The 26,013-nt window shown below is 48.2% G+C and overlaps 1 protein-coding gene across 1 annotated transcript in view; it reads left to right on the top strand.

Annotated features, from left to right (window-relative positions):
* GALNT14 (polypeptide N-acetylgalactosaminyltransferase 14) overlaps positions 1 to 25,436 on the top strand; it is a 93,588-nt gene extending 68,152 nt beyond the window's left edge. The window contains exons 9-17 of the mRNA XM_017729610.1: positions 959 to 1,046; positions 1,701 to 1,785; positions 3,223 to 3,326; positions 7,713 to 7,839; positions 9,871 to 9,963; positions 11,279 to 11,362; positions 12,514 to 12,658; positions 20,238 to 20,357; positions 20,932 to 25,436. Coding sequence (XP_017585099.1) covers positions 959 to 1,046; positions 1,701 to 1,785; positions 3,223 to 3,326; positions 7,713 to 7,839; positions 9,871 to 9,963; positions 11,279 to 11,362; positions 12,514 to 12,658; positions 20,238 to 20,357; positions 20,932 to 21,090 — 1,005 coding nt within the window. The 3' untranslated portion in view covers positions 21,091 to 25,436. The remainder of the gene's footprint in view (positions 1 to 958; positions 1,047 to 1,700; positions 1,786 to 3,222; positions 3,327 to 7,712; positions 7,840 to 9,870; positions 9,964 to 11,278; positions 11,363 to 12,513; positions 12,659 to 20,237; positions 20,358 to 20,931) is intronic.
* Positions 25,437 to 26,013: the final 577 nt, after the last annotated feature.

Genomic DNA, 26,013 nt, shown 5'->3' with positions numbered 1-26,013 from the left:
ACGATGGAAAGGCTCATCGTGCTCGGATATGACTTGTGTTTCCCCATGCAGTACAGAGGTACAGCAGACCTTGCCCTTTCAGTGAGATGTTTGACTCACAGAAAGTGATGGTGAGATCCCTGGCTTGACCCTGTTATGGAAATACCAAGTATTTGTCATGCTCAATTGGAAAATCAGCTCTCGTCCAGCTCCCAGCTCATGGCCTCTGGTTGCTTCTTCCTACAGCTGCATTTGAATACTTCTTTGTCAGGACTAATTTCTAAAACAAAGTCTTTCCCCAGTGAGAGAGCAAGCCCATGTGTGCTCAGATGCTTTCCTTTGTATAGCTGTGAAAAAACAATTTGATCTGGTGAGGGTAAAACCTTGAAGTTTGAGCTATAATTGGAGTTTGGGATTTTTGAAAAGAAAAAGGGAGATAAGAGACCAGTCAAAGCTGTCAGAGTCTCTTCCTCCTGTAGATATTTTTGTTCATAACTGTTTGTATAATCTCTTTGCCCATAACAAGATGTTAATTAAATCACCACCAACTATTTTGAGTAAATCAGGTCTTTTTTTTTTAACCCTTTCATACCTTTGGCAAAACTAACTGTATTGTCATAGTTGGTGCATTAAAAAAAAATACCCATATTTAAGCTATTTGGCTGTGTTTTTCCTCTGTCATTTCAATTGTCTGTTTGTCACTTGACTTCTGAAATCCAGTTAAAAGTACTTAAGGGAGGTGAAAGGGGAATATTTTGGTGAATTTGCAAAAGGCAGAAGGAACTTTGCATCCAGCCCAGCTGGGTGCCAAGTACAGGCACAGCCTGAGGAGGAGGAGGCAGTAATAGGCACTTGTCCCTGGCAGACCTGAATGATGCCAATGTTTCCAGCCCCTTGGTGTCTCCAGGAGTTTGGAGTCCCTTGCCCAGTTTGAGTGGTGCCCTCTGAAGTCATGGGTCTGTTTGCTTCTGCTTTGCAGGATCCCACCCGAGTGGTCAGCCCCGTTATTGACATCATCAACCTGGACACTTTTGCCTACGTGGCAGCTTCCTCAGACCTCAGAGGAGGTGAGTCCAAGCTTTGTGCATGTCCTGTGGGCATCCATTCCATGGTGGGAATGTGCACTGGCCTTTGCACCACACCTCTCTTTCCTGCTGCCCCACAAAAATGCCCAGTAGCACTGCTTGGTGCTCCCGCTGGTGGCTCCACACGCAGGTGGGTGTGGCATGAGGAATGCTCTTGCACTGAGGAATGCAGTGGATAAGGTGGTCAAGCAGGAAAGAAGGGTCACATCAAAGCCACCCTGGGCAGCACTGGAAGTGACAGGAGGAGATGGGGGATGTCTAGGCAGCAACTGGAGGATGCGAGTGTACTGCTTATTAGTACGCCTGTGCTATTTGTTGCACGCAGTATCCATCAGAGCGTGCTTCTGTGTGCACAGGGGGACTAAGTGAGGTTTCAGCTGCAGCTTTAATTCTGACTTTTCCTGCCTTTGGAGCACTTGACTTTGCAATTGTAATGCAATGTGTTGTTTCTTGTTCATATGTAGTTGTAAAATATGTTAGGCATTGGACTTTTCTCCCAAGAGCTGCGTCTCTGTGGCTTAAGTCATTTGAAAGTGGGGAAAATGCTCCATCAAACACAGCTTCTGCAGCCTGCATTGCCTCCTAATCCATATCAATTTCTAATTTCCCCATGGCACTTCTCTACTCTGGTTTTAGGTTTTGACTGGAGTCTGCATTTCAAATGGGAGCAGCTTTCCCCGGAGCAGAAAGCCAAACGACTTGATCCCACCGAGCCCATTAAGTAAGTCAGGAGGGGGAAGAAGGCACCTGGCTAACGTGGGGCAGGACAGGCCTCTCATGTGACCTCATGTGTGTCCCCGTGGGGCAGGACAGGCCTCTCATGTGACCTCATGTGTGTCCCCATGCACTGTAGCAGTGTGCTATTTCTTCCAGGGCTGCTCTGAACTTCAGGTGCCTCTGGCGAGCTCCTGGCTAGCCTGGGTTTTGCAGTGCAGCTTCGCCTTCCAATACTGAAGCCTGAGATTGCCACAAAGATAGAAGGGGTGTATTTATGGTTACTGGGGTTTTGGGAGTGCTAAGGATTATGGTTAGGGAAAAAGCCCAGTGCTGTAGACTACTGCTTCCCTCAGCTCAGCTACCACTTTAAAAATAAGGCAGTGTCCTCAGCCCTCATGATAAACTTGGTGTCTAGTCCAGCCTTCCCAGATCCGCACTGCTCTTCTGGACCTCACTGAGGACTCCTCAGAAATTGGGGTGTGCAGGAGAGGGAGCAAAGCTGAACAGGAGAGGAGATGCCATCTGTCCTCATGCTGTGGGATGGAGGGGGTCCTTCATTCTGCTGGGAACTGCTGCTGGCAGCAAGCCTGGTGCTGGTGTCTACAGCCCCAGCCAGGTGTGAGGTGTGGGCACCAAGTGTTGGGGGAAGCTCAGGGCCTCAGAAGGCTCCCAGGGGAGAAAAGCACTGCTTCTCCTTAGGATGCTGCTGTTAACAGGAGCTCTCACTGGCTTCCCAAAGGCTGGCCTTGCATTCGTGATCACTCTGCAATGTAGGGCACAGTGGAGATTAGCCTGGGCACAGCAGTCACCCCAGCTCCTCCCAAGCCTATGCTGAGGCATCCACAGTGTCTCCAACTGAATGGAGATGGCACTTGTGCCAGCAAACAGCAAGTCTCCTCAAGCTATCTTCTGGGTCTGCCCTCCCCTCCTCCATGGGCTTTCTCTGTGCAGTTTTCTTAGCTAATCCAAAGAAAGAAAAATAACCCTAGTTTGAAATAAAGATCACACAGCTAGTGATGGCTTTTAAAAAGCTCTTCTGAATTGGCTCTGCCTTCCTCTCCCCGGTGGAATGGTGCTCTTAATAGGCTGGCTCCAGGCAAAAAGCCCATCTGAGTGAATAACCCCTCAGTGCTAAGTGCATTTTTGATTCTGAAGCCTACAATCAGGGCTGTGAACTTTGGGCTTGTAGGAGTTGTGCTGACAGGTGCATTAGCCAGTCATTAAGTGCCAGGCAATTTATGATTGACAGCAAAACACCAAGGCAGCCGAAAGAAAGGCTCAGATGCATTTTGAGGTGTTTTGTCCTTTTCTCAGTGAGAAGGTGATACGTAGGTAATGTCCTGGTGATGGAAGAGGAGGCAAAGGGAAGGGCTGCTTCTGTGCATCCAGGTGCTACAGCAGTGCTTGAGAGGGTGTCCTCTTCTCCTTGTCCCTTCTGCAGGACACCCATCATTGCTGGGGGGCTGTTTGTGATCGACAAGGCCTGGTTCAACCACCTGGGGAAGTATGACAGTGCCATGGACATCTGGGGTGGGGAGAACTTCGGTGAGTTGTTCTTCATCTTCCTGTGCCATGCTGTATTGGCTTCCTTTTCAGAGTCATGCCAGATGGATACAAGGTCATTTTGGACTTTGCTTTGAATGCTGTGGGTGGTTTCCTTCATTTACAGTCATAGGTTGTGGTCTTAGGAGAGTGAGGGATCCAGCAACCATGAATGATGGGAAGTGAGCAGTTGTTGGTACTTGGGACTGCCTGCTTTGATTTTCTGTAGGTAAATACCCTAAACCACAGAGTTTTCAGCTTTGGTGTTACCAACAGATGAGAGAACACTCCATGCACCCTCCTATTCCTTCCTGATCTTATTTTCTCCTTAATAAAGCAAAGAATATGTCTTATTCCATTAATGACAGCATTTCCAAGCTATGAACTGAGGTATCAGTGCCTCCTTGAGTTTGCAGAGTACCTGTAGCTCCATCTGCATACAGCAAACAGGTAGCAAAGTAACACGGCTGCTTATCCATTCCTGTGTCCCTGGGTGGCTGACTGCTGCCAGGCTCTCTGTGATACCATCGCTTCTCCTGCACCAAAAAAAAGGGTTGAGCTGACCTAAATTCAGTCACCTCTGGCCCTTATCATGGGACAAGATGGGCATTAAGAAATCTTCTGCAAGCACACTTGAGAGGGCACATGAAAGAGGTAACAGCCTTGTCCACTTGTCAAGCAGAGCTGGATCGGGCTGGGCTGTTCTCCCTTTGAAGCCATAGAGATGCTGTGGATCAGGACAATTGACTGTACCCACGAGAAAAGGGGGAAGCACTTGATGCCAGGCAGATGGATCAGAACCTGGCTTTAATAGCTTGCACCTCTGGGGAGTGCAGCTAGCCAGGAAGGAAGGCTCTTGTGTCCTAAAACATGATGCTGTCAGTCATCCAAGGGAGCAGATGCTGCTGCCTTGCAGGAATCCATCCGCTGCCTGGCCCTGTTGTTTCCTTCACGTGCCTTGTCCCTCTAGATACATTTTATTTATTTATATCATGCAGTAGGAATCTCACTCTTTCATGCTTGCTCTCTGTGGGCGGGTATCTTGCCTCTGGACTGACCTGAAGTATCTGAGTGAGGTGGCTGTGAGGAAACCTGGGAGGGGAGTGACAGCCCTGCCACCTCCCCTGCTGTATCAAAAGCCCAAAGAAAGCACTCAAGAAGGGAACTAGACAGGAGAAAAGGGGGAGAGGAACTGCCATGCTGTGCCTGACCTGCTGCCTGTCTGTGCTCATCATTCGTCTCTGAGCTGCTCCTGGGACATGAACAGTGACAGCACAGCCTGCTCTTGGGGGAAGCTCCATCCTGGCAGCTTGTCCCCTGCCAGGCTTGTCCCATGACACGGCAGGCACTGTGCTCCTTACGCCTGGTTATGGCCCATCCTACAGAGGAGAGGTTTCCCTTAGGGGTGCTGTGCCCCAGGAGGCTGGGCCTGACCAAACGTGCACTGGCTGGGAACTGAATGTGCTGCAAGGTGTACCAGGGCCTCATGTGACAAAGGAAAGCAAAATCAGGGTTAACATTGCAGCAAAAATGTGCAGGCCTGCATAGCAGCAGGGCAGAGCCTGTCTTGCCCATCGCCCTGGGAGCAGAAGTGTGCCCAGCTCACAGCTCCATCTCCTGCAGGTGCAGCAGTCAAGGGCAGCATGTCCCATCTCTCCTTTGCACCCTGCTGGCCCTGGTCAGCTCTGGGCAGGGAACGGACAGCAGGAGCTGACCTGCTCATTTTGGGTGCTTGCAGTGAACCATGCTCTTCCTGGTAGCTTAGTCCTGAGGGGCTGCAGGACTCTGGTCCCCAGGAGTAGGGCTGCTGCCTTTAATGTTACTGACAGGGCAGCTGGAGGGGGCTGGAGGATTCAGGCAGAACAAAAATGAGTGTGTTTGGCTTTGAAGGAGGACACCATAAGTGTTTTGCTTCTTAAATTTACTGAATTCCCTGTAGATGAGTAATGGCAGAATGGACTTGCAGGCCAGCAAGAAGTGCTGGAGGTATTTTGCTGAGTGAAGGCCAAGTCTAGTGCACCCCAACATGTAGTGCTCACACCCCTCCTGGGGGTCACTTGGAGGGGCCACTTGAGCTGGTGACATCTCTTGAGGGTCAAGTGAAGGACACTGTTGATTCCTGCTCCCCTGACTCCTCTGAGCTTACCCTGTACCATGCTTCAGTTGGTGCCTCAGTTTACCTTCCATTAGGGCACTTTGCTCATGGCTGCCTGTCTGGAGACCTTGTTTGTTACTCGCCATGGATGGCTCCGTGGATCATCCCTACCTGTGGGAACTCGTGCTTTCATTGTTTCTGCTGTGCCTGGAGCAGGCTCTGCAGGGTGCAACTAGTCTGAAGCAGAGAGCTCAGACTCCTCAGCATCTCTTGTGCACTGTGTCCTTATTCCAGTTCACAATACACAGAGATCACCTCTTCACTGGGCTTTGAAAAGATCAGGCAAGGACTGACTGGTGTGAGTCTTTCCCTTTTAGCACATCAGGGAGCTGCTCTTCTCCCAGGCCGAGCAGAAGGACCAGAGGAGGGGAAGGCACATTGCAGCAGCCACGCTGTGCTTCACAGCTGCTCAGCTGGTTGTCCCCTTGTATCAGGTGCCCTTGTGACTGACACAGCAGTGGCCAGTGCTGTGACACGCAGACAAGTGACAGCAACGGCCCTGTGTGAGGGGCAGCGAGAGCAGCAGCTCAGAGTGGCCACATCCTGCCATAATCTCATTTCCCTGCACCTGTGATTAGGGTTGCTCCCAATATAGCACCAGGACATGGCACAAGGGCACGTTTTATTGGCCTCTTAATACCCAGCACTGGGGAAAGTGGTGAGGCTCCAGCTGCTGTTGGCAGCTCTTGCATGTAAACACGGCAGTGAAGGGAAAGGGAGGGAATTTCTGGAAAGGAATACTGCTCCCTGCTGAGCTTTCCCACTCCTGCCATTGCTTGTCCCTGCTGCCAGGGCCAGCTGTTGGGGATGGGATCAAAGCCTTGAATTTTGGACTCAGGCATCAAGGCAAGAGGGCTTTGCAGCTGTGCCAGCCTCCCATTTCCATCAGCTCAGGAGCAGGCGGGTGTGCTGGGAACGGGATGGGAGCAACATGAACCTGGCTCCCACCTCTGCAGCAACTCAGGGCTGAGCTGTGTGTGCTGAGAGGGCTTTGGAAGTCCGGGCTCCATTTTGCCTTTGCTCTGTGAAGCTGTGAGCTGTTCTTGGAGGGATGGAAGCTTTGTAAGCCAGCAGTGCCTGCCCTTGGAGGAGGAGGAGTCCTGTCCACACTGCCCAATTGGCCTTCCTGCCACAGGTGCTTGTCTTGCCAGCATCCGACCTGGGGACAAGTGCTGGCATATGTGAGGGGACTGCTGGGAGCACAAGCAGGCAAAGACAAGAGGTGTTCTTCTGTCTTAACTCTGTACTTAAATGGGGGTGTGCATGTGAAAAGGAATTATTAGTTTTGAAGTAGATACATGCTTTATATAGCTCTGCACTATCCATGGATGATAAAACAGGATTTGAAGAACTGCAGAAGCCTTTTCATTTTAATTTCATTTCTTTTCCACGCTGGTTCTGTCTGAGCATGACTGTCTGACAATAGAGCTACAGATTCATAGCTTCATAAGCATCAGGACCAGATGGACCCATTAGATCAGCCATTCTGCTTACCCATCCTACCTCATCCAGCTCCCTGCCAAGAGCTTTATAACTTCTGGTGTCAATTGTGCCCACAAGCTCATTTTCCTAGAGAAGGGCCCTGTGGGCCAGCCATAGAGCGGCTTGGAGTGACTGGGAGACATTTCCCATACTGAGAGCTTATCCAGATTTTTGGGATAATCCCTCCCACCGCTGACCTTTCCTTGTGTGAAGGTGTGTGCCTTACTTAACTGCAGCACTGGCACTCAAGGCCCAGAGTACCTGGGCAGGGTAAGCTCCTGTCCATTTTGGGGCAGGTGATGGATGCACAGCTCTCTGTTCACTTTGCAGAATCAATGGTGGATTGATAATGACAGCTGTAGTCATTAATGAAGAGAATTCATAGCCTCTCCTGGTGAACTTGACAGCCCTTTGGAGGGAAGTGACTCTGAAACAGGCAGTGCAGAAGTAATAAGGGAGGCACAGAACTGGCAAGATGATTCTGCGATGTATGAAAAGGGACCTGCGTACCGTCTCACGCTCGCCATTGTGGTAGCACCTGCTGTGCTAGAGGCAGGTTTCAAGTGCACTGACTTCAAACAGCTTGCAAAGAAGCTTTGAAATGCGCTTTTAAGGCTGTTGTGCCTAGGAAAGCCCGTCTGGTAATTGATTTACCCTAGTTTAATGTTGCAGAGGATGAAGTAAGAGCTAACACCAGGATTCAGACTTGTCTAGGACAGAAAGACAAAGTGCTGAAGCTGCTTCTCTTACAGAAATCTCTTTCCGGGTGTGGATGTGTGGAGGGAGCCTGGAAATCATCCCCTGCAGCCGTGTTGGGCATGTCTTCCGGAAGAAACATCCGTACGTCTTTCCAGAGGGAAATGCCAATACATACATTAAGTAAGTGGTTTGTACTTGCTTTGTTTTTTCGTGAAACGGCCTTGTAGGGAGTGGGGGAGCAGAGAAGACAAGCAGGAAAGTTTGTTTGGACAACTTTGAAATATCCTTGGGCAGGAATTTCTTGAGCTGAAGAAAACGTAAGTCAATACAACTGTCCCATAGGATTTCTCCAGCATCGAGAATGTGACAGAAATAGGACATTTATATGGTAACTTTCATCAGCACAGAAACGGAGGGAGGGCCCCAGCACATCCCTGAGCGCTGGCTACCGGGACATAAAATGGTTTAGACCTTCAGGTCGTCAGAACACATTTATAATGACCTGAAATCAGGCTGCCAGCAACGTCTGTCAGTAGCCAGTGACCTTGGCTGAGGGCTCAGTGTGGCTCAGCTGAACCAGAAAATTTGGTTCCCAGTGCTTCTCTGGGAGTGGAGCCACACAGCTTGCTGGAGTGGGTGGCTCTGTCTCCAGGCTGGTGCTCTTTCCTGAGCAGAGGCAGCAGTGGGCTGCACCTGACTGGCATGGACACCAAAGGAACTGCCAGGGCATGCCAGCTGAGGGGGACCTCTCCTCACACGCAGGAACATAGACTGAATCAGGTTCTGAAGGGCTGCCTGAAATGGGTTAAGATCCAGGAACCATCAGGCAAAGAAGGAGGAAATCCAGAAGTGGGAATAGGCATGGGAAAGATGATGAGAGCAGCCAGTGAGGTCAGGAAGGATATCCTCCATTTTTAGAGTTTGAGGCTGAACGCTGTTGCTTAAATGAATGACAGAGAAAAGCACTGGGGGCACTTAGAGTAAATGCAGGGTTGTTTCTGAGCTAGCCTGCAGCTGTGAGTGCTTGCACACCAGGCTTGCCTTTTAGTGTGGGCTTCCCACTGTTAGAAAGAGCCTGCAGCATTTGTGAAGATCCAGAGTTACTGCTGGCCCAGGCTCTCTGCAGCTTCCTCAGCCTTGAGACAAGGAACAGGGGGAGTGCAAATTACACCTCTCACTAACACCTAATGTGTGATTTCCAGCCACACAGTGTGTGGAGCAGGAAGGGGATGGCAGTGATGGGCACAGGGCATTGCTGGCATCAAGGAGCAGAGCACAAATTTGAGAATCACTAGGAGGGCTCTTGCTTTCAGTAGTGAAGCCAGACTACTTCAGAGGGGTCTGGGATGTGGCAAGATCTCCACTGTCAGTCACTGCGAACCTGAGTGAAAAGGTGGTGCCTGCATTGCATCACCTGCAGGAGGAGCAAGGGGAGCTCGAACGGGTACAGCTGTTCTGATTCCTTGTCAGGAACCGGCCTCTGGGGACTTAGGGGACGTCTGTGTCATGCCTGGGTGTGAGCCTTGGCGTTTTTCCCCGTGTTTCTTGTAAACTCAAATGAGATCAGGAAGCCAAACAAAGGAGCCCTACACTTTGGGGAAGGTTAGGTACAGATGTAGACACTGATTTAGTCATCTCTTGAGCAAGAGCACTTAGACTACTGCCCTAGAGAGAGAGGAAGAAGCCCATTAATCAGCAAGGAACTGAAAAGCAGTCTGGAGAAATGTACCTGTAGGCATCAGGAGCTGGGGTGTTATTAAGCTTAGGGTATCTGCCAGCCTTAATGTCATAGTGTATAGATTGAGAGGAGAAGCAGCTTCTGGATTGAAACAAAGGAAATATTTACAAATCTTTGGCACACTTTCCAGAGCTCCATCCCAGCCACTAAATAAAACCCCAGGCACTCCTGCCTTGGAGATGATGCTTAAGAGAACATGCAGTTCTGAGTCTGGTGGATGCAAAGCATCCAGCTGAGTTTGAAAGGGTGAATTCTTCACCCGAACTTTATTTGGCCGGATGTGTTTGGTCCCTGGGTACTGGCAACAAAGCACTACCTTCTCTAGTAGTGAGGGATGGGCTGGCTCAAAGGGGGCTTGGGTGAAGAGCGAGCCGAGGGGGGGGAGGAGGGCAGGATGGACCAGTTGGTGCGTTTTGGGAGGTGTCACCTCGCAGGCCCCCTGGGTTTCACGCGCGTTCCGTTGCCTCCCTCAGGAACACCAAGCGCACGGCGGAGGTGTGGATGGATGAGTTCAAGCAGTACTACTACGCTGCCCGGCCCGCAGCCCAGGGCAGGCCTTTTGGAAAGTAAGGGTTCTTCCTCTGCTGCCTGTGCCCTGCCTGTGCCCTGCCTGCTGCACTGGGTGCTCACGGTGACATCCCCTGCTGTGGAAACCCGCCTGCATTGTTTCTGTAGTAACAATTAAATGCTAATGGCAGGCACGTGCTACAGCAGTGAGGTGGATAAACAGCCAGTTTAAATGCTGTGCTGGTTTATTGCAGTGAATAAACCAAATCCAGGTGGGGGAAAACCCCCTCTGCCTGTGTCCTGCCCTTGGCACTACATACAACTACTTATCCCAGGGCGGAGTTTGGCAGAGAGAGTCCAGAAGTGTTGGTGGCAGCTGGCAGACAGGAAAATCATCAGATTTTTGACCTGCTGATGCTTTATTGGAAAGCAGCGAGTGCTTTGTGTGCAGCGAGTTTGCCATTCCTTCTGTGAATAACCAGAAATGCCTCCCTGTCAGGAAAACTGTAAATATCTGTGTTGTATTTCTCATTTTCACATGCTCCTCTTTGCCTCTTTCCTTCAGACTCCAGGGGGTTCCGAATCCAGACCCAAATTCCTTGTGACCACTCTTCAATCTCCAGGATAAATAAGTTGAAGTCCTGGTGACTCCCCTGTTTTTAGTGAATGAATATATCCTCCTCCCATCCATCAGCACAGAATGAACAGCTCTGTCCTGCTTAGTGTAGGAGGGTATGGAGAAGTTGACCTATGTGAAAAGGAGGTACTGGAGGCTTCTGACTACTCCATAAAAGCCAGCTCATAACAGCTTCAAGGGTAGAGGTTGGCCCAGGGAGGAGCTGGAGTTTCTAAAATGTCACTGTACATAATCCCTCAGTAGAAATTTTGTCCTGATTCATGAAAGAGAAAAGTATTTCACTGTGTGATTAAATTCTGCTGGCTTACAAGCATGTTTAGGTGCTCTTGCAAATCAAGGCCTCCTATAATCCTGTAAACCAAGAGTAACTTAGAATAGCAAGTAGCATATATTAATTTCCTGGTACGTTAATATATTCAGGTAAGGGTCATTGCATATACTAGCATACATTTTTTGCTAATCATCTTTAAATGACTGCTCTTCCATGAACCTTTTCAGCTCCAGACTCCTTGTTAAAATGACAGTATGTCATCATGCTATGTTACCAAGTGAGACCTCCAAAGAGACAGAGATCCAAACAATCGCTCAAGCTCACGCAGAGAGAAACCAGAGCTGCTGATGCTCTTATGTTTGCTGGCTATGCATTTCTGTTGAGTTTCTCTCAGCCTCCCTTTTTGGTGTGTTGGGTCTCACCTTCATCATTTCCATTGTATCTCTGTGATACTTTCTTCCCACAGTGTCCAGAGCAGAGTGGAACTGCGGAAGAAGTTGAAATGCCACAGCTTCAAGTGGTACCTGGAAAACGTTTATCCCGAACTTCGGTATGGATGTGCGATCTCCACCTGCCTCCAGCAGGCCAGTGGGATGCTCCATCCCTCCCTCCTGCCCCACAGAGCTTTCCTCTGCCCCAGAGACATAGGCACCCCCTCCCTCAGGCCTCACAGAAGGGCAGAGTGAATTTTGTGCTGGCTTTAAACACAGCTTGCTCACAGTGTGACATACTGCAGGGCTTTGGAGATCCTTGGGAGTCCATTCCAACTCCGGATATTCTGTGATACCTGCTTCCTCTAAGCTCTTTGCTGCAGGGCTGGTGAGGGACAAAGCACCAGTTACTCCCATTTGCTCTCGGGGATTCATTAGGTATCCTTCTGCCTATGCTGTGGAACAGGCTGTATAGGGAAATAAGAGAGATTTCCTCACAGAAGTATCCCAGGGCAGAAAATCCACCATAGCCTCTGCTGGGGTGTTTTGGTACTTAATGACTCTTGCTTCCTAAACAAGCACCTAATTTCCAGTCCTTTCACACTGTTCTGTGGCACTCAGGGCTTCTCTGTTGTGAAACCATTCACTCTAGGATTTTATGATTTGTATTCAGATGGCTCTGCCTTGCTTCTAGCCCAATGCTTTGCTAAACATTGTTGCTTTTGCACAGATATCTTTTAGTTACCAATTTACTCCAGAAACCATTGCATTCATTCCCCTGGTGCCTATCAGGAGCCATCCTCAGAAAGGATGCTAAAGTTCTAGAGATGCCTCCATGGACCTGCTGGTGCAATAGCTGAGTGCAGAATCACTGTGTGAAAACGATGATTTATAGCCATGTTCTTGCTTTTTTGCCATGGGTGGCATTGCACAGCAGCATTCACAGGCGGTACCAGGGCTCTGTGACAGTTTGTTATAAAGTTCCCTTCTCCTGTAAGCTGAAGGCTGACCTTCAGCCTGCTCACAGCCTACTCCTGGCTCCTCTGTTTGCCTTGTGCAGTTATTTATTTTTTCCTCTTATAAAGGTCAGCCATCCATCTCTGAGTGCTGCTTCTGCAGCGTCCCAGTCTGTGTGCTGCTCTCAGTGCTTCAGTATTGTAGTAGATCTTGCCACCCCTCATTTTCTGGAGGTGAAATGATGCAACCTCACCCCACTGAGCCTCCCTGCGTACGGGGCAGTACGGATGTTGTTTTCACACTCTTCCCACAGGATTCCCGAGGAATCGCTCTATCAGACTGGGATAATCAGGCAAAGGCAGAGCTGCCTGGAGTCACACAAGTCTGAAGACCAAGAACTCCCCATCCTGAGCTTAAATCCTTGCAACAGCAGCAAGGGCACTGTACCAAAGGCACAGGTAAGATGTGTATCCCTGTGATGCTGGATGGGAAGAAGCCATGGGGGCAGCTTCAAGATGATTTCTTAAGGTTGCTAAAGCTCCGTTTGAGGATTTACCCATTCTGCCAGTGTCTTCCCTTAGTTAGCATGTAGTTAAACCCTGGCAACTCCACCTGACCTTGGTGGAGGCCCTGGGCAGCAGCAGGGACTGGTGCAGGAGCCATGGGACAGCGTGTCCTGCTCCATGCGAGTCTGTGCTGAGCACTTCCCGCTGCCCAGGAACGCCACATGCTGCTCATCTGCACAGATCAAAGGCAAAGAGAATTACAACCTCCTCTCATCTCCTAGCCTTTTTTCCTTCAAAATACACTGAGTTGCAGTGGCATTTGTAACTTCATAGTCTGCATTCTCTCAGTATTGGATTGCATTAAACTAGCAAGAATTCAATGAGGATGATCTCGGGTTTTTCAGTCTCATTGAGACGAGAAAGCGCTGTATGAGTTGATGTTCTCAAAAGCACAGCCTAGGAGATGTTAGAGCCAAGAGCAAGAACATGTGCCTTGCAGCAGAGTTTCTGGACCAAGACAGCTTCAGAAAAACCCACCTTTGCTTCAGGCTCCCTTTGTGATTTTGGGCATGTCAGTAAGTTCTGTGTTTCCATCTATAAAACAGGGAGGATAATAATCCCTTGCTTCTCCATGGTTGCCATGAATTAATTCAGTGGGAAATGGTGTGGTGTGCTTGCTTCCACTTGTACATCCTTAACCCTCATGGTGCATATTCAAACCAGGTAGCTGTGCATATGAAAGGCCCAGCCTGGGGAGACTGCTTAAAATGTCCCTGACTTGTGTGTGCAAACAAAGCATGTCATTATGTGCATCTCTTTCCAAATGCAGTTGCATGTCTGTCTCTAGGCAGGAAATTAATATCTGTTTCACAGCATGGCAAAATCAACAATGACTACTTGATTATTAGTCAGTTCAGAAAATGTAGTTAATGTAATTGCAAGTGCCACATGGTAACACTTGGTAGGGTTTCACTGGTTTTCAGCTTCCAGAATTGTTTTTCTTTCTTCTGCTACGTGGACTTTTCACACAAACAGCAAGCTGATGAGAGCAGGTCATCATGTTTTTCAGGGCTAGCTCTGCAGAAGAAAGGAAAAGTGTTCTAGCGACAATAGCAACTTCCAACGAATTGGCTGTTTTTAAAAAAAGACCTGGGAAAATCAGAATGAAAAATGCTGCTGCAAGTTAGTGTTTCAAAATGAAATGGTATTGGTCTTTCTGAAATACCAGTTTGATGTGGTATTTTAAAATGAGAAATGTCATGCCAACAAATTGGATTGTTTCATTCCCACCAAACACATTTTGTTTTGACATTTCTGTGCAGTAAATTTTTGGAATTTTTCACGCCACAAACTTTTCATCTTCCCGTTCTGATTCTGCAGCAGTTTGCGATAGGTCAACACTTCCCACTGGATGGCAACTCCATTTCTTGTGCACGTCCAGCACTAACTCTGCAAGGGAACAGAAAAATGCACTACAAACAGATTGCAGAATGGCTGCACTCAGTACACAGCAAGAATAGAGAAAAGCCTTCCCTTTTTATCTTTCTCTGTTTTTAGGCTAGTTCTCTGTTACTTGTACCCATGAAGAATAGTTCAGATTAAAGCAGGGTATTTAAACTTCAATTGTGAATAGAAACTTATATTTTAATGACTCAGTTGCTACAAGACCACCTGAACTTGTGGATGACATGGGTGTTAGAACCACCAGGCTGTGTAGAATTGATTATGCAGCAGTCTTGAATGCTACTTGGTTTTGCATTTGATATACCAGAATAGAGCAATAATCTTCACTTTTAACATACTGCAGTCACGTCTTGTTTACCCTAAGCTTCATTATTTGAAAAATAGGCTTAGCTAAATCAAAGCTCTGCTTTCCTGGTATTCAGTAAGTACCGTGGAAATATCCTGGCTGTCCAAATTTCTTATTATCACTATTATAGTAGCAGTAATTTGGTTGCTTTGATTGCCTTTCTGTAGCTGTCTCCCTGCTGGGCTGCTGCAGCCCTTTACCAACATTACATCCATGAAATCTTGGGACTGGGTGTGGGAAGATCTGAGCTACTGTGGTTTAAGGAGAGAGGCACAGGAGCTGTCAGATGGCAATCAATTGCTCTTTATTTTAGGTTTTTGTACCTGTAGTGTAGGGGAAGGGTGTTGTGAGACCTCTGGCTACATCCATAGTTTGGGTAAATTGAGACAGGTGCTCTGCGATGAAATCAGATTTACACCCTTAGGAGATCTCAAAAAACCTCCCTGGTGGTGTCTGGTGTTGGTCCTGAAGTACTGAAAGGGGCACTGAGGCACAAGAAGACCCCTCATCTTTGTGTAGGAGAGCTCTGTCTTTGCATCCCAGGGGTCCACTTGGCCCTTTCCTCTCCAGGTCTGGCAGTGGGCAGGGTGGGCTCTGTCCCCTGAGATGTCTCTCAGAGGGATCTTGAGGTGGTTGAGGACCCCGGGGTGGCTCACAGGGGGCTGCTGAGTTAGTGACTGGCAGAGACGTTTCTGCAGTGCCCATCCCCAGGGCAGAGCAGGCTCTGCCTGTGCTCCTGCCCACTGGAACCTCGGCGCTCTATGCCTTGTTGAGTCTCATTTGCTAAATGAACAGATTGATTTAGTTTTTCATGAGAGAAATGCATCTGAGGGAAAATAATTGATCATAATTTTGTCCTCATCTATCTAATGAAGATGTGAGTAGTTGAGGTTTTTTTTGAAACCAAGTGTCAGTTGATATTAGTTCATAGAGTTCGGAAAAGGCATCTGACTCTGGGATTTATTTAAGTCATTAGCAGCTTCAGGAAATCTGACATACTTCAGATAAAAAATTTGAAGATGCTTTTACCTGGATATAACACACATGTAAGCAGTTGCTGCAAGAGGAATGTAAAGCTCAGGCATCTTTCAGACAGGCAAGGAAAAAGGGGAAAGGCTGCAGCATCCGTTTCCTGGGCCTGCACCCCAAAATATCTGGGGTTTGCAGCTCAGTGGCTGCCACTGCATTTGAATGGCATGTCCTTGACTGTTCTTGTGAAGGAAATACAGTGTGATAATCTGCCTGGTATGGCTTTGATGCTCATCCCAGTTGGCTTGAGGTCTTCTGTATGCTGACTAGATATGCACTTTTTTTGGAGAGCATTTAGCATCTATCCAAACCCAAGTCCCTCCTGAGACATCTCAGCCATAAACATTCTCTTCTGACCTTCTTCCCCTCAAAAGCCTTCGCTCTTCTCCTCCGTGGGCATGACCTGCCTCGGCTGTAGGCTGGCTGCAGCTGTGGGAGCCAGGCTGAGCGAGCAGAGCAGAGGGGCAGCAGTGTTATCTCTGCACCCAGGTGGTCCTGGGCACCTCATGTACTCTGCTTTCCCTCTCCTGAGATGTGTGGAAGTGCCAGTTGTATCCCAGGGTCTTTGGTGAGGGCAGCACTTCGGTGTCCTCAGGTGCCTTGGGAAGTCCTTCCCTGTGATTTTAAGAAGATAATTGGATAATTAGATCGTTGCACCTTCTTCAGAAACACTTTTCTCCAGCTGCTACCTCAGCTTTAGGGTACGGCTGACCTCTCGCTCGGCAGCAGAGGCCTCGCTGTCACGGAACGCTGGGCTCCCGTGGGACTGCTCCTTCCCGGGCTGAGGGGCTCCTTCCTCCATCTGCCAGCCAGGCTGTGCCAAGCCAAAGGTCACTTTTGAAAATAATTTCCTCAATTCACAATAATGCTGAGCAACAGTGACAGGTGCCGGCTCAGATGATGCTGAAGCCTTGAGAAGCAGTCACCAGCCTCAGACGAGGGGGTTAGTGTTACCTGAGGCTTTGGGGGAAGGGGGTTGCTGGTTGTGCTGTGCAGCTGGTAGCTCTCTTCTCCAAGTCCACCCTCTTCCTCCTGGCTCCACCACCACTCCTTCTTTGTCTTCGAAAAGGCAGGAAATCTTGATCTTTACCTCATGTATCTGTTTTTCTTTGGTTCTGGGGTCAGCTCTAAAGCCTGATGGTGTCTCCTCAGGCCAGTCTGCAGCCCTGAAGCCATGCTAGCTCCTTGCGGGGCTCCTTAGGAGTACCATGGGCTGCCTCATCCACCACAACCTCCATGATGCAAAGCTCTGCTGCTGTTAGTGCTGTGCTGGCCATGTCAGTGCCAGGGACTAGGAGATAAAGTAGTTCTCATGGGGAAAAAAAAAAGAAAAGAAGAAACTCATACCCCAACTCATACAAATAAGGGAAGAGAAGGGGTAAGATAAAAATTTGCCTGGCCATGGGTGTGTATTTTAACTCAAATCCCTTCATGGATTCTGTGGTGTTCAACTGACCTCCCTCTCCTCCCCCCCCAGATTTCTTCATTTTCTGAATAATTTTATTTGGCTTTCATCTAGGGCTGAAAGGGAAGAAGACATGATTAGAGCTGGATAAAATATTTTCAACAGGACTGGCTTCCGTAAAAAGCCATTCTGCCGAGATAGATGAGCTGTGTGAAAATCTGTCAGCTGAGATAAAGACAGTGGAAGGACAGCCTGGGGGCAGGAGGGTGGGATCCAGTGTCAGCTGTGGAACTGACACACACATCTAGCTCTGGAGCCCTCACTTCTTGTGGTGAAAAACAGCTTAGGGAAAATGGTTACTGCCATCCTTCCTATCCCATGGTCCACTGCTGGGTGAGAGGATGGTCCTGCCTGGAGAGGAGGTGAATATTGTGGAGGCTTGAACATAGCCTGGTCTGGAAAAAAACCATGGAGAACCTGTGGGAGGAGCAGTCTTCCATGAGATAACTTCAGTGAAGGAAGAAGGTTAAGATGTCAAAACAAACAAACAAAGTCCCATGGCCCAAGTTAGTTGGAGAATTCAACATACACACAAGTTACAGGATTAACTGGCTGCTGCTGAGGAGCCTTGTGGGCACAGCTTCAGCCCTGTCCTGAACTAAAATGACGAACAATTGGTTAAAAATGTAAAGCAGGTTTTCAAAGCATCTTGTAGCAGCGTGGGTGCCAAGAACAGATGTTGCAGCTTGCCCCGTAGGGTTTGGTTCTTCACAGATGCTGGACTAATTTGGCACCTGATTTCCCAGGCTGGTAGTTTACACAGCAGCTGACAGCATGCATGGTTGGGATGTCTGGAACGTGTTCACTGTAGGATCAGGTAAACCCTGCTCCATATGACAAAGAAAAGTAGTTGCCAGAAGGCCCTTTGGGTGTGGATTTGGCTTTGAAAATGAATGCTTGTTATGTGCCCAGATCCTGGGCAGCTCTTGCTGAGAGGCCTGTGGGTAGGCTGTTCAGAAAGCCAGGTTTGATTTCCATGAGCTGGTGGGGAATAGTGGGCTAAGAAGCATAGAGTATGAGGATCACAGTGTGAAGTCCTTGTGGAGCTGGGTCTGCCATGGAGGAGCGTGTTTTCCCTTCCAGGTGGCTAATGAAAGTGGGATTTATATTCCCAGGAGTTAAATGCCTGTAGCTGTCTGTTTTGAAGTTGAGGAGAGGAGTTAGAGCTGCTGACGGTGACAAATACCAAAGGACTGGAAGCATTTCCCTGCTCTAATAACTCATGCTAATGCAACCCAAAACCTCCACCATTCAAAGTCAGGGGAGCTGCAGGCATCCCAGCTCTGAGAGTGGGGCAGCCATTCTTCACATTCCCCTCCAGCACTCAGAAAGGGTTGAAGTCTCCCAGGAGCCCCATTTTTCCAGCCCCAGCCTCGCAGCCGTATGTTTGAGCACTGCCTTTCCCTCTGCTGCCAACACCGCTGCTCACTTCACTTCTCACCGAGCTCTGACTCCTCAATGTCTGAGCTCTCAGCTGTTCTGCTTTCTCTTTGCACCTTTTCTTTCACAGCAGGTTCAGAGTTTTCATAGCCTCTATCCTGTCAACGCATCAGCCGTGGCTCCTGGGTGCTCTTGTGGGAAGCCTCTTGCTCCCTGGCCTTGCTGTCTGCAGCAGGGTTATTGCCCTCTGATAGTGAAACCAGCCTGCTGTTGGTCGTCCAGCCCTGCTCACCTGCCCTGCCACGGCTCAGAAACCTGCTTTCCATCTGCTCCCACTGCTGCTGCTCAGAGCCATTCACACAGCAGGAGTTGATCCTGCTTTGTACCCTGGCTGGGAGCCCTCAGAAAACCCTTCCAGTCCCACTCTTTCTAATTTTAAAGTTGATGCTCACACAAAGTTACAAGCAAAACACTTGTTCCAGAAGTCCCTCTCCAGGGTTATGTGAAAGCATGGTTTGTGGTTTCCTATCAGCCAAACCAGCTCTTGTCTGCTTGTGCACACACACGGGTAACAGGGAGGCAGACATCCCTTGGCTGGGATCCTCTCAGGAGGTGCTCTTGGGTAATAAGAGCACAGGTAAGGATAGAAACTGCTCAGCTGGAGTAAACTTCTGTGAAACACTCCTGGGCTAAGCAGTGTGTTTGTACTTCCACTGTGCTTTGTCCAGCACATTTGAAATCCTCATCAAACTATCAGCTACTCCTCTTTTTCTCCCAAAAACATTCAGTGGTGAAAAAGATGGTAATTCCAGAGATTGCCTGTTGTTTGGTAAGCATCACACAGGACAAGAGTCTCTGCTTGATGCCTTGAGGTGTCCTCCTAAAAACAGAGGCTAGACAAAAATAAGAGGATAGAAGTAGGTATTTATTTGAAGGGCCTTCAGAGGAAGGTACACTCTGGGCAGCCAAAAGGCTCTGCCCCCCCCCCCCCCCCCCCCGCCCCTCCCCTTCTCTAGGCTTTAGTTTACACATTTTGGGGCCTGGTGTCCTTGAAGAGCAAACCTAGAGAGGCTGTTCTGTCTAACTAGCATGAGAGAGCAGTAGTTAACAGGGCACACGAATCTTCAGAGTTACACACTAAGCAGTACAGAACTTGAAAAATATAAAAGTTAAAACCTAAGGCATCATGCTCCTCCAAAGTTTATTTCTGGAGCTGAGAAGCTGATAAAGAGCTGGTGAACATGAAAAGCAGCAAAAGAAAAAACCTCCAAGGTGGACCAGTGGAACAGGAATAACAATGGTCATAGCAAACCAGAACAGCAAACCTTTGAAATTTGGTCCCACTGCCTTGATAGAAAGCAGAGCTTTACCCCTTATTTTTGTGGTACTTGGGAACAGAATCCCAGGAGTTGCAGGCATTTGCTAGGTATCACCTCTCTTCTCCCACTGCCAGCTGGAAAGCATCTCTGCTGCTCTTCCCTGAAAAAAGAGGATTGCACATTGTCTGGTTAGTAGTATTCCTGCCTCTCTTCTGCTTTTTTCCCATCCTTTTGTTCTCCAACCACAGCCCAGTTCTGGCTGTGAAATCTTTTGTCTCATGAAACATGTTCTTCCAGCATCTTTTGTAGACATTTTCTTTGGTACCTGCAATCCCCCAATGACAGCTTCAATTTTGGGGAGGCTTCAAACATCCTAATGACCTCTCCTGGTGCCTCCTGAAGTCAGTGAGGTTTGTGCTTGATTTTGTAAGGGGCAGGATCCAAGCCAAAGTGTTTGTTTTCCAGGTAAAAGAGTAGCAAGAATCAACACTGATCTTTCACCACCTTTCTTTTTCTTCCTCTGTGCAGGAATGGACGTACACATACAACCACCACGTCCGCCAGCAGCAGCTCTGTTTGTCTGTGTACACCCTCTTCCCTGGTTCCCAGGTGCTGCTGTCACCTTGTAAAGAAGGTGACAACAAGCAGGTGAGCCCCTTCACTGATCCCCCATTTTCTTGGAAGTTCCCTTTCTTTCATCACAGTGTTAGTGCACATTAAATGGCCTGTGCTCTGACTTCATTTGGGAAGCACAGTCATTTTGGGAGTACGGATTCTGGCCTGTTGAGCCCTTTGCCTCTTAAATGAGTGTGTTGATAAGGATGTCTATTAGTGAGGGTGGTGATCTGGATACTTCAATGCAGAAGTCAAACCCAAACTGGCAATTTAGTTCACATGGGCTGCCAGTAAGGCAGCAGATGCTAACATTTCCCTGCAGTTAATCACTGAGCTGGCATTTGAACCAGTGACCTGGGGAAAAAGCTGTTAGTAATATATTATTTTCCTGAAGCCAGGCAGAGGCTGAGTTGAATGAGTGTGCTTCTGTTGGGAAAAATGCTCAGCGTGTGCTCTGCTTGGTGTGGGTTTGGGGACCTTGTACTTGCCAGCATCAGGCCACAAGGGCTTGGTGACAGCTGTCCTCTTGATGCTGGAACAGCACAGTAAAAGCATTGTGGGGAGGAAGCTTGTTCACCTCTTTCTCCTGCTGTGTGTGTCTCCTCAGCGCTGGGGCAAAGTTGGGTCACACATTGAGCACATAGCTTCACGCTTCTGCTTGGACACCGAGACCATCGGGGACACGAACGAGAGCATTAAAGAGCTCGTCATCAACCCCTGTGAGAGCACAGCCATGAGCCAGCGCTGGGACATGGTGATGTCTTGACCTGCTGGAGGATGTGCACGGCGGGGACGGGCACCGGGACGTGGCCACACGCGGCTGAGATGCACCGGACGGGGCTCAAATCCAAACCACTGGGCGTCCTTGTGTGCTGTGGGACAGAAGGAGAATCGTTCAAATAAAAATGGGACACAGCACTCCAGGTGGAACAGCAGATGTTAACTGCCAGACATGCAGCTGGTATTGGCCTGGTGATGGTCAAGGAGAAGGGGATGGCAGAGAACCAAGCTTGAAATGTTTTTAGAGGGATACTGGGGCTCCTGTAATGGGCTGTACAGAACTTCAGCATTGATTGATCTCCCTGAAAACGCAGGTAGAAGGGCCTTTAATACCTAAAGAAGACTTGGGCTGAGCAAAACAAGCATCCCAGTGGCTCTTGGGGGTTGAGGCGGGTGCACAAGGTGGGATGTGCCAAGGGCTGCTAAGAAGCATCGCCAGGGATCAAGTGGAAGACCCTGAATTACCTTGGCACTTTGCTGTGGATGTTTCTGTCTTCTGCCAGCAGCATGGGTGGAGCCGTGTTGCACATTGGAATTGGTACCTGATCCACATCCATGTTGTGTGTACAGAGGCAGAGCAGCATTTACAGCTGTGGCCAGGATCAGAACACTGAGTGATGGGGGAATCCTGCTCTGTGCTAGCTGCACAGAGTCCTTGTTGAATTTCCAAAGCCCAAGCAAACAGAGGATTCACTGTGTGAGATTAAAGGATATAAACTTCTGTCAAGCTGGGAGGAAAGGCAGGAACATGATTATTTCTCCTCTCTGAAGGCCATGGGTCACTGAAAGCTCCCCTAAAATTTCACTGTCTCTCACTGCTCTGCTTCAGATCTGGACTAAATCAAATTTTCACTTTTCTTCCATAAAAGTAATATTTTTGGTAATTGAAGGTAATTGTGTCATATTTCTGTCTCCCAATTTCCAAACTACAGATGAAGGGACTCCCATAAAATGCTGCTACTGAAGGTTTAATTTACAATTAAAATTAGAGACTGCTCTGAGAAGGGAAAAGGGATATTACCTGGGTTTGCTTCCCAGTTACCTTGTGGGCCACGATGTGAAGTACTGAAGAATAGGTTTGGGATTCCCCATTCACACCTGTGAGCAGGGAAGCCTGGGCCACAATGTACCTCTCTCTCAAAGTCACTTAACATAGGCAGACCAGGCAGAAATGATTTATTCAGCTTTTGGAGATCAGTCGTTTCCCAGAGGTCATGTCAGGTGCTGTCACTGTGTGGGAGTGAGGTGACTGCCCAAGGAGACTAGGACAGACGCCCTCAGGAGGGATGTTAGGAATAGAAGACTGGAAGGTCCTTTTCCAGCCTTTCAGGGCAGCTGTTCCTTCAGCCACAGGTAACAGGCATCACCAAAAGCTGTGCACACAGCTCTCCTGTGGTAACAACTCTCAAAGAGAACTTCCACAGGACTATCAATGTGACTTGAAAAAAAAACCCAACATAGTTTCTGTCTCTGAAAATGCTAGGATTTAGCGAGAATCCTATCCATTGTTTCCTGTGCCACAGACTGCAGGTAAAATACCATAAGCTTTAAGCCTTCAAGTGCTCTCAGCATCCCTTCTTGAATAAATTGCTGGCTTTCAGGATTTTACTGCCTCAGTTTCTCCTCCCTCAGTGCTGGGAGAAAGCCATATGTTTAAATCTCTCCAGCTTTAGAAGCAGAACCAGTGTAGCTCTTTATGTACAAAGGGTCGCAGTGCAAAATGCTTTTCATGTGCTGCAGTGATTACCAACCTCATCAAGCTCCCTTGGTGCCAGCCTCAAGGGCTTCTGTTATGAAAGGGCTGGAGCAAGCTGTCATTTCGTGGCGGGAGGTGGCATTGTTTCCATGCCACCACTCCGAGCAGGAAACAAAGGGGAGCATTTAAAATGGAATGGACCCATTTCACAAAGGAGGGCAGTGACCTTGGGCTTCTTTTTAATTGAACAGGGAAATATCACATCTACTTTTCACAGTGGTGATGACAGGCAAGGGGTAGTTATTCCCTGTGTAGTGTTTACAAGGGAGAGCAGCTCCCAAGAGCTTGGAGCTTAACACGTTCACACCTGTACTGTGCCCACAGCCTGGGACTGCCCAGCAGCTGGCAATTTGATTGTGAAAATTCAAATTGCTGGACAACTCGGCGTGGGTTTTGAAGTTCAGCACCTGGCAGGTACACTCTGAGCAGGACCTCAGACCTATCTAGCTTTACTGTTTTCCACCAAAGCTGAAAACAAATCTCTGTTCTGCTGACAGCCAAAGCTCTCTAAACTGTTCTTTGCCTTAGCAGAAACAGCTACCTCACTACATATGTGTGTGTGCTTGGGCACATGGACCCATGGGACCTGCAGGGATGTGTTCTAGGAAGGAGTTGTTTGACCAGCTTTTCAGCTCTCTTGCCTTTTGGGAAACACAAATGCTACAGCAAACCCCTCCTGTTCCAAAACATGGGCTAAGTGATCACTGTGAACATGTCTGGGGACAATGGAAGGCAGGCAGTGGAGAGAGGGACATCAGGCATGGTGTCCCCTACCAGAGAGCAGCAACTAAGTTCAGCTAAGTCTCTTGCAGGCCCAGCAGCCACCAAGTACCTCACAGACCTGGGGAACAGCAGCACTTAACAAACTGGTGATGGTGTCTCACACAGCCATCAGCTGTAACCCTTAGGCTACAGCTTATTTCATGGTCCAGGAAATGAGATTATCCCTGTGGATCAGCAGTGTTTTCAGAGAAGCCTGAGAGTATCAGCCTGTGACTCCTGGGGAGCTTTATATAAAGCTGGTGATGGTCTGGCAGTCTCCAGAGTTAGCCCCAACATGGCATTTAGCAAATCTGCTTAACACCCCTGCAGAGAGACCTCACATCGTGTCAGGGAAAAGGTTAACTGCTGCTGAAATCCAACTCGTACCTTCAGGTTTGTTTCATTTATTAAAATACACTGAAAACAGATGAACCCTTTTTGCTTTGTGTTTTTTCAATGCCTGGACAAATTATTATCATGTTGTGAACAGGGACAGGAGTGACTGATTGGGATCTAGATGGGCTCCCATGCCAATGCTTCCTAAGCCCCAGTGCCATTTGGTAGTAATGCTATTTGGTAACATTTTACACTGACTTGAAAGAACGGCAGATAAAGTAGAAAATATGATTCTAATCCTGACTGTTGAGCTTCATGACAGCCTTTATGAACTCTGGGTAAGTCACTTCTTGTGTCTTGGGAAAATTACATTCAGAGCAGGAAACTCAAGGCTAGAACTACGACTGGCTTTTAAAGAGCCAACTAAGGCTAGCAAAAAAAAAAAAAAATCCCCAGAACCCCAAAAAACACCATAAAAAAAATCAAAAAACCATTTCCCCTCATGGAGGAGATCCATATTCCAATGAGAACAAATCTATCTGGTTTAGGTTGGCTGGAGAAGTCTTGCACTCCTTACGTTGCTGCTTACGTGATTTCCAGGTGTCTCGTGCCCATCTTCTCCCTGTACCAGTGCAGTGCCATAAGGTAACAACACAAATCATCAGTGCACAGAACCTCAGGTTACAACATGGCAAGGTAGTGATTTGGTGGTACAGAGGTGGAAACTGAATTCAGAGATCTTTGATTATCCAGCGATGCAACAGCAAAATGGGGCTGGTGGATAAAGACTGGAGAACTTGTGGTGGTTCAAGACAAGCACAGCCTTGAGTGCTAATCCCTTCTGCTTCTAGGAGTGGCTTGGGATAGCTTGGGTCGTTTTCCTTCACTTACTAGACTGTCTTTATCTTGATTCACAGGTTTTTCTCACTTTGCCCTTTTGGATTCTTTCTGCAATCCTGTTGGGCAGGGAGGGAGGGAGGGAGGGAGTAGGGACTGAGCTGGCAGACAGGGTCGACCCCACTGCCCTAAGCAAACCAGGATCTGTGGTATAACAAGCTGGTGTTCCTTGTGGCTCAGGCTCTGATCACAGCTCTTCAGTAGGATCTGCACTGCTCACATTTCAGATCTTAAAAGCTTCAGTGAAAAGCTGGGGGCTAACATTGTTTGTAGAACGGCTTAAGGAAGCAAAGTCAAGCAGGTTTCACACAAGCAGAAGAAGAAACTTCTGCTGCTCAATAATGTTCTGGCTAAATTAATTTTGAATGATCAGTCCAGCACCAGTTTTAATGTGCAGCTACTTTAGATGGCTGGAGAGTTAAAGGAAGCCTTGTATGGGTGTCCAGCTTATGTTGAGACTTACGTGCTGAAATCCAGTGGCATTTTTCCAGATGTATGGATGTTTTCTCAGTGTCCACTGTTCTGTTTCTCACTGGAAGTGCCTTCAGAACCCTGTAAGAATAAAAACCTCTTGCAAGCTACTACCTCTCCAACTGAGTCTAATTAAGTTTTGAATAGAGCTGCATTTTAGCACAGAGCTGACAAAAAGCAGCACATAAATTTACAGGTAAGGACGCTCCTTTTGTGGTGCTGGGGGCTATTTTGTTTTCTCTGATACTCTGGGCACTAAAGAAATCTGAACTGGTTCTATGTGATGTACAAATGAAATCATGACTGGGTTTCAAGGCTGGGTTTTGCATAAGCACTCATGTAGTAATTGTCTATCAACTGTCCATCACAATGAGTGATGTCTCTCATTTTCCTATGACTAATGGGAAAGAAGTGTCCAGACCAGATATTGCTACTGCACAGGGGTAAATTCAGTTGTAAAACCAAGCAGTCATCCAACCAACCAAGGAGATGAAAAAGGAGAAGGAGCACTGAAAGCTTGTATGTAACCTGATATATGTAGTAAAAGAATGATACTGTGAAATTAGGACTGTTCCCAGGGTGAAAGGTTTGGGAGTGTGCAAGTCAGTAGAAATGTGTTTAGGGTTATTTTTAAGAGTCCCAGTGACTTAGAGCTACACAATGGGGACAGGTTTATAACACAGCACC

The sequence above is a fragment of the Corvus brachyrhynchos genome, unplaced genomic scaffold, assembly GCF_000691975.1.
Source record: "Corvus brachyrhynchos isolate BGI_N302 unplaced genomic scaffold, ASM69197v1 scaffold101, whole genome shotgun sequence".
Lineage (NCBI taxonomy): Eukaryota > Metazoa > Chordata > Aves > Passeriformes > Corvidae > Corvus > Corvus brachyrhynchos.
This window is presented reverse-complemented; position numbering and strand designations above follow the sequence as displayed.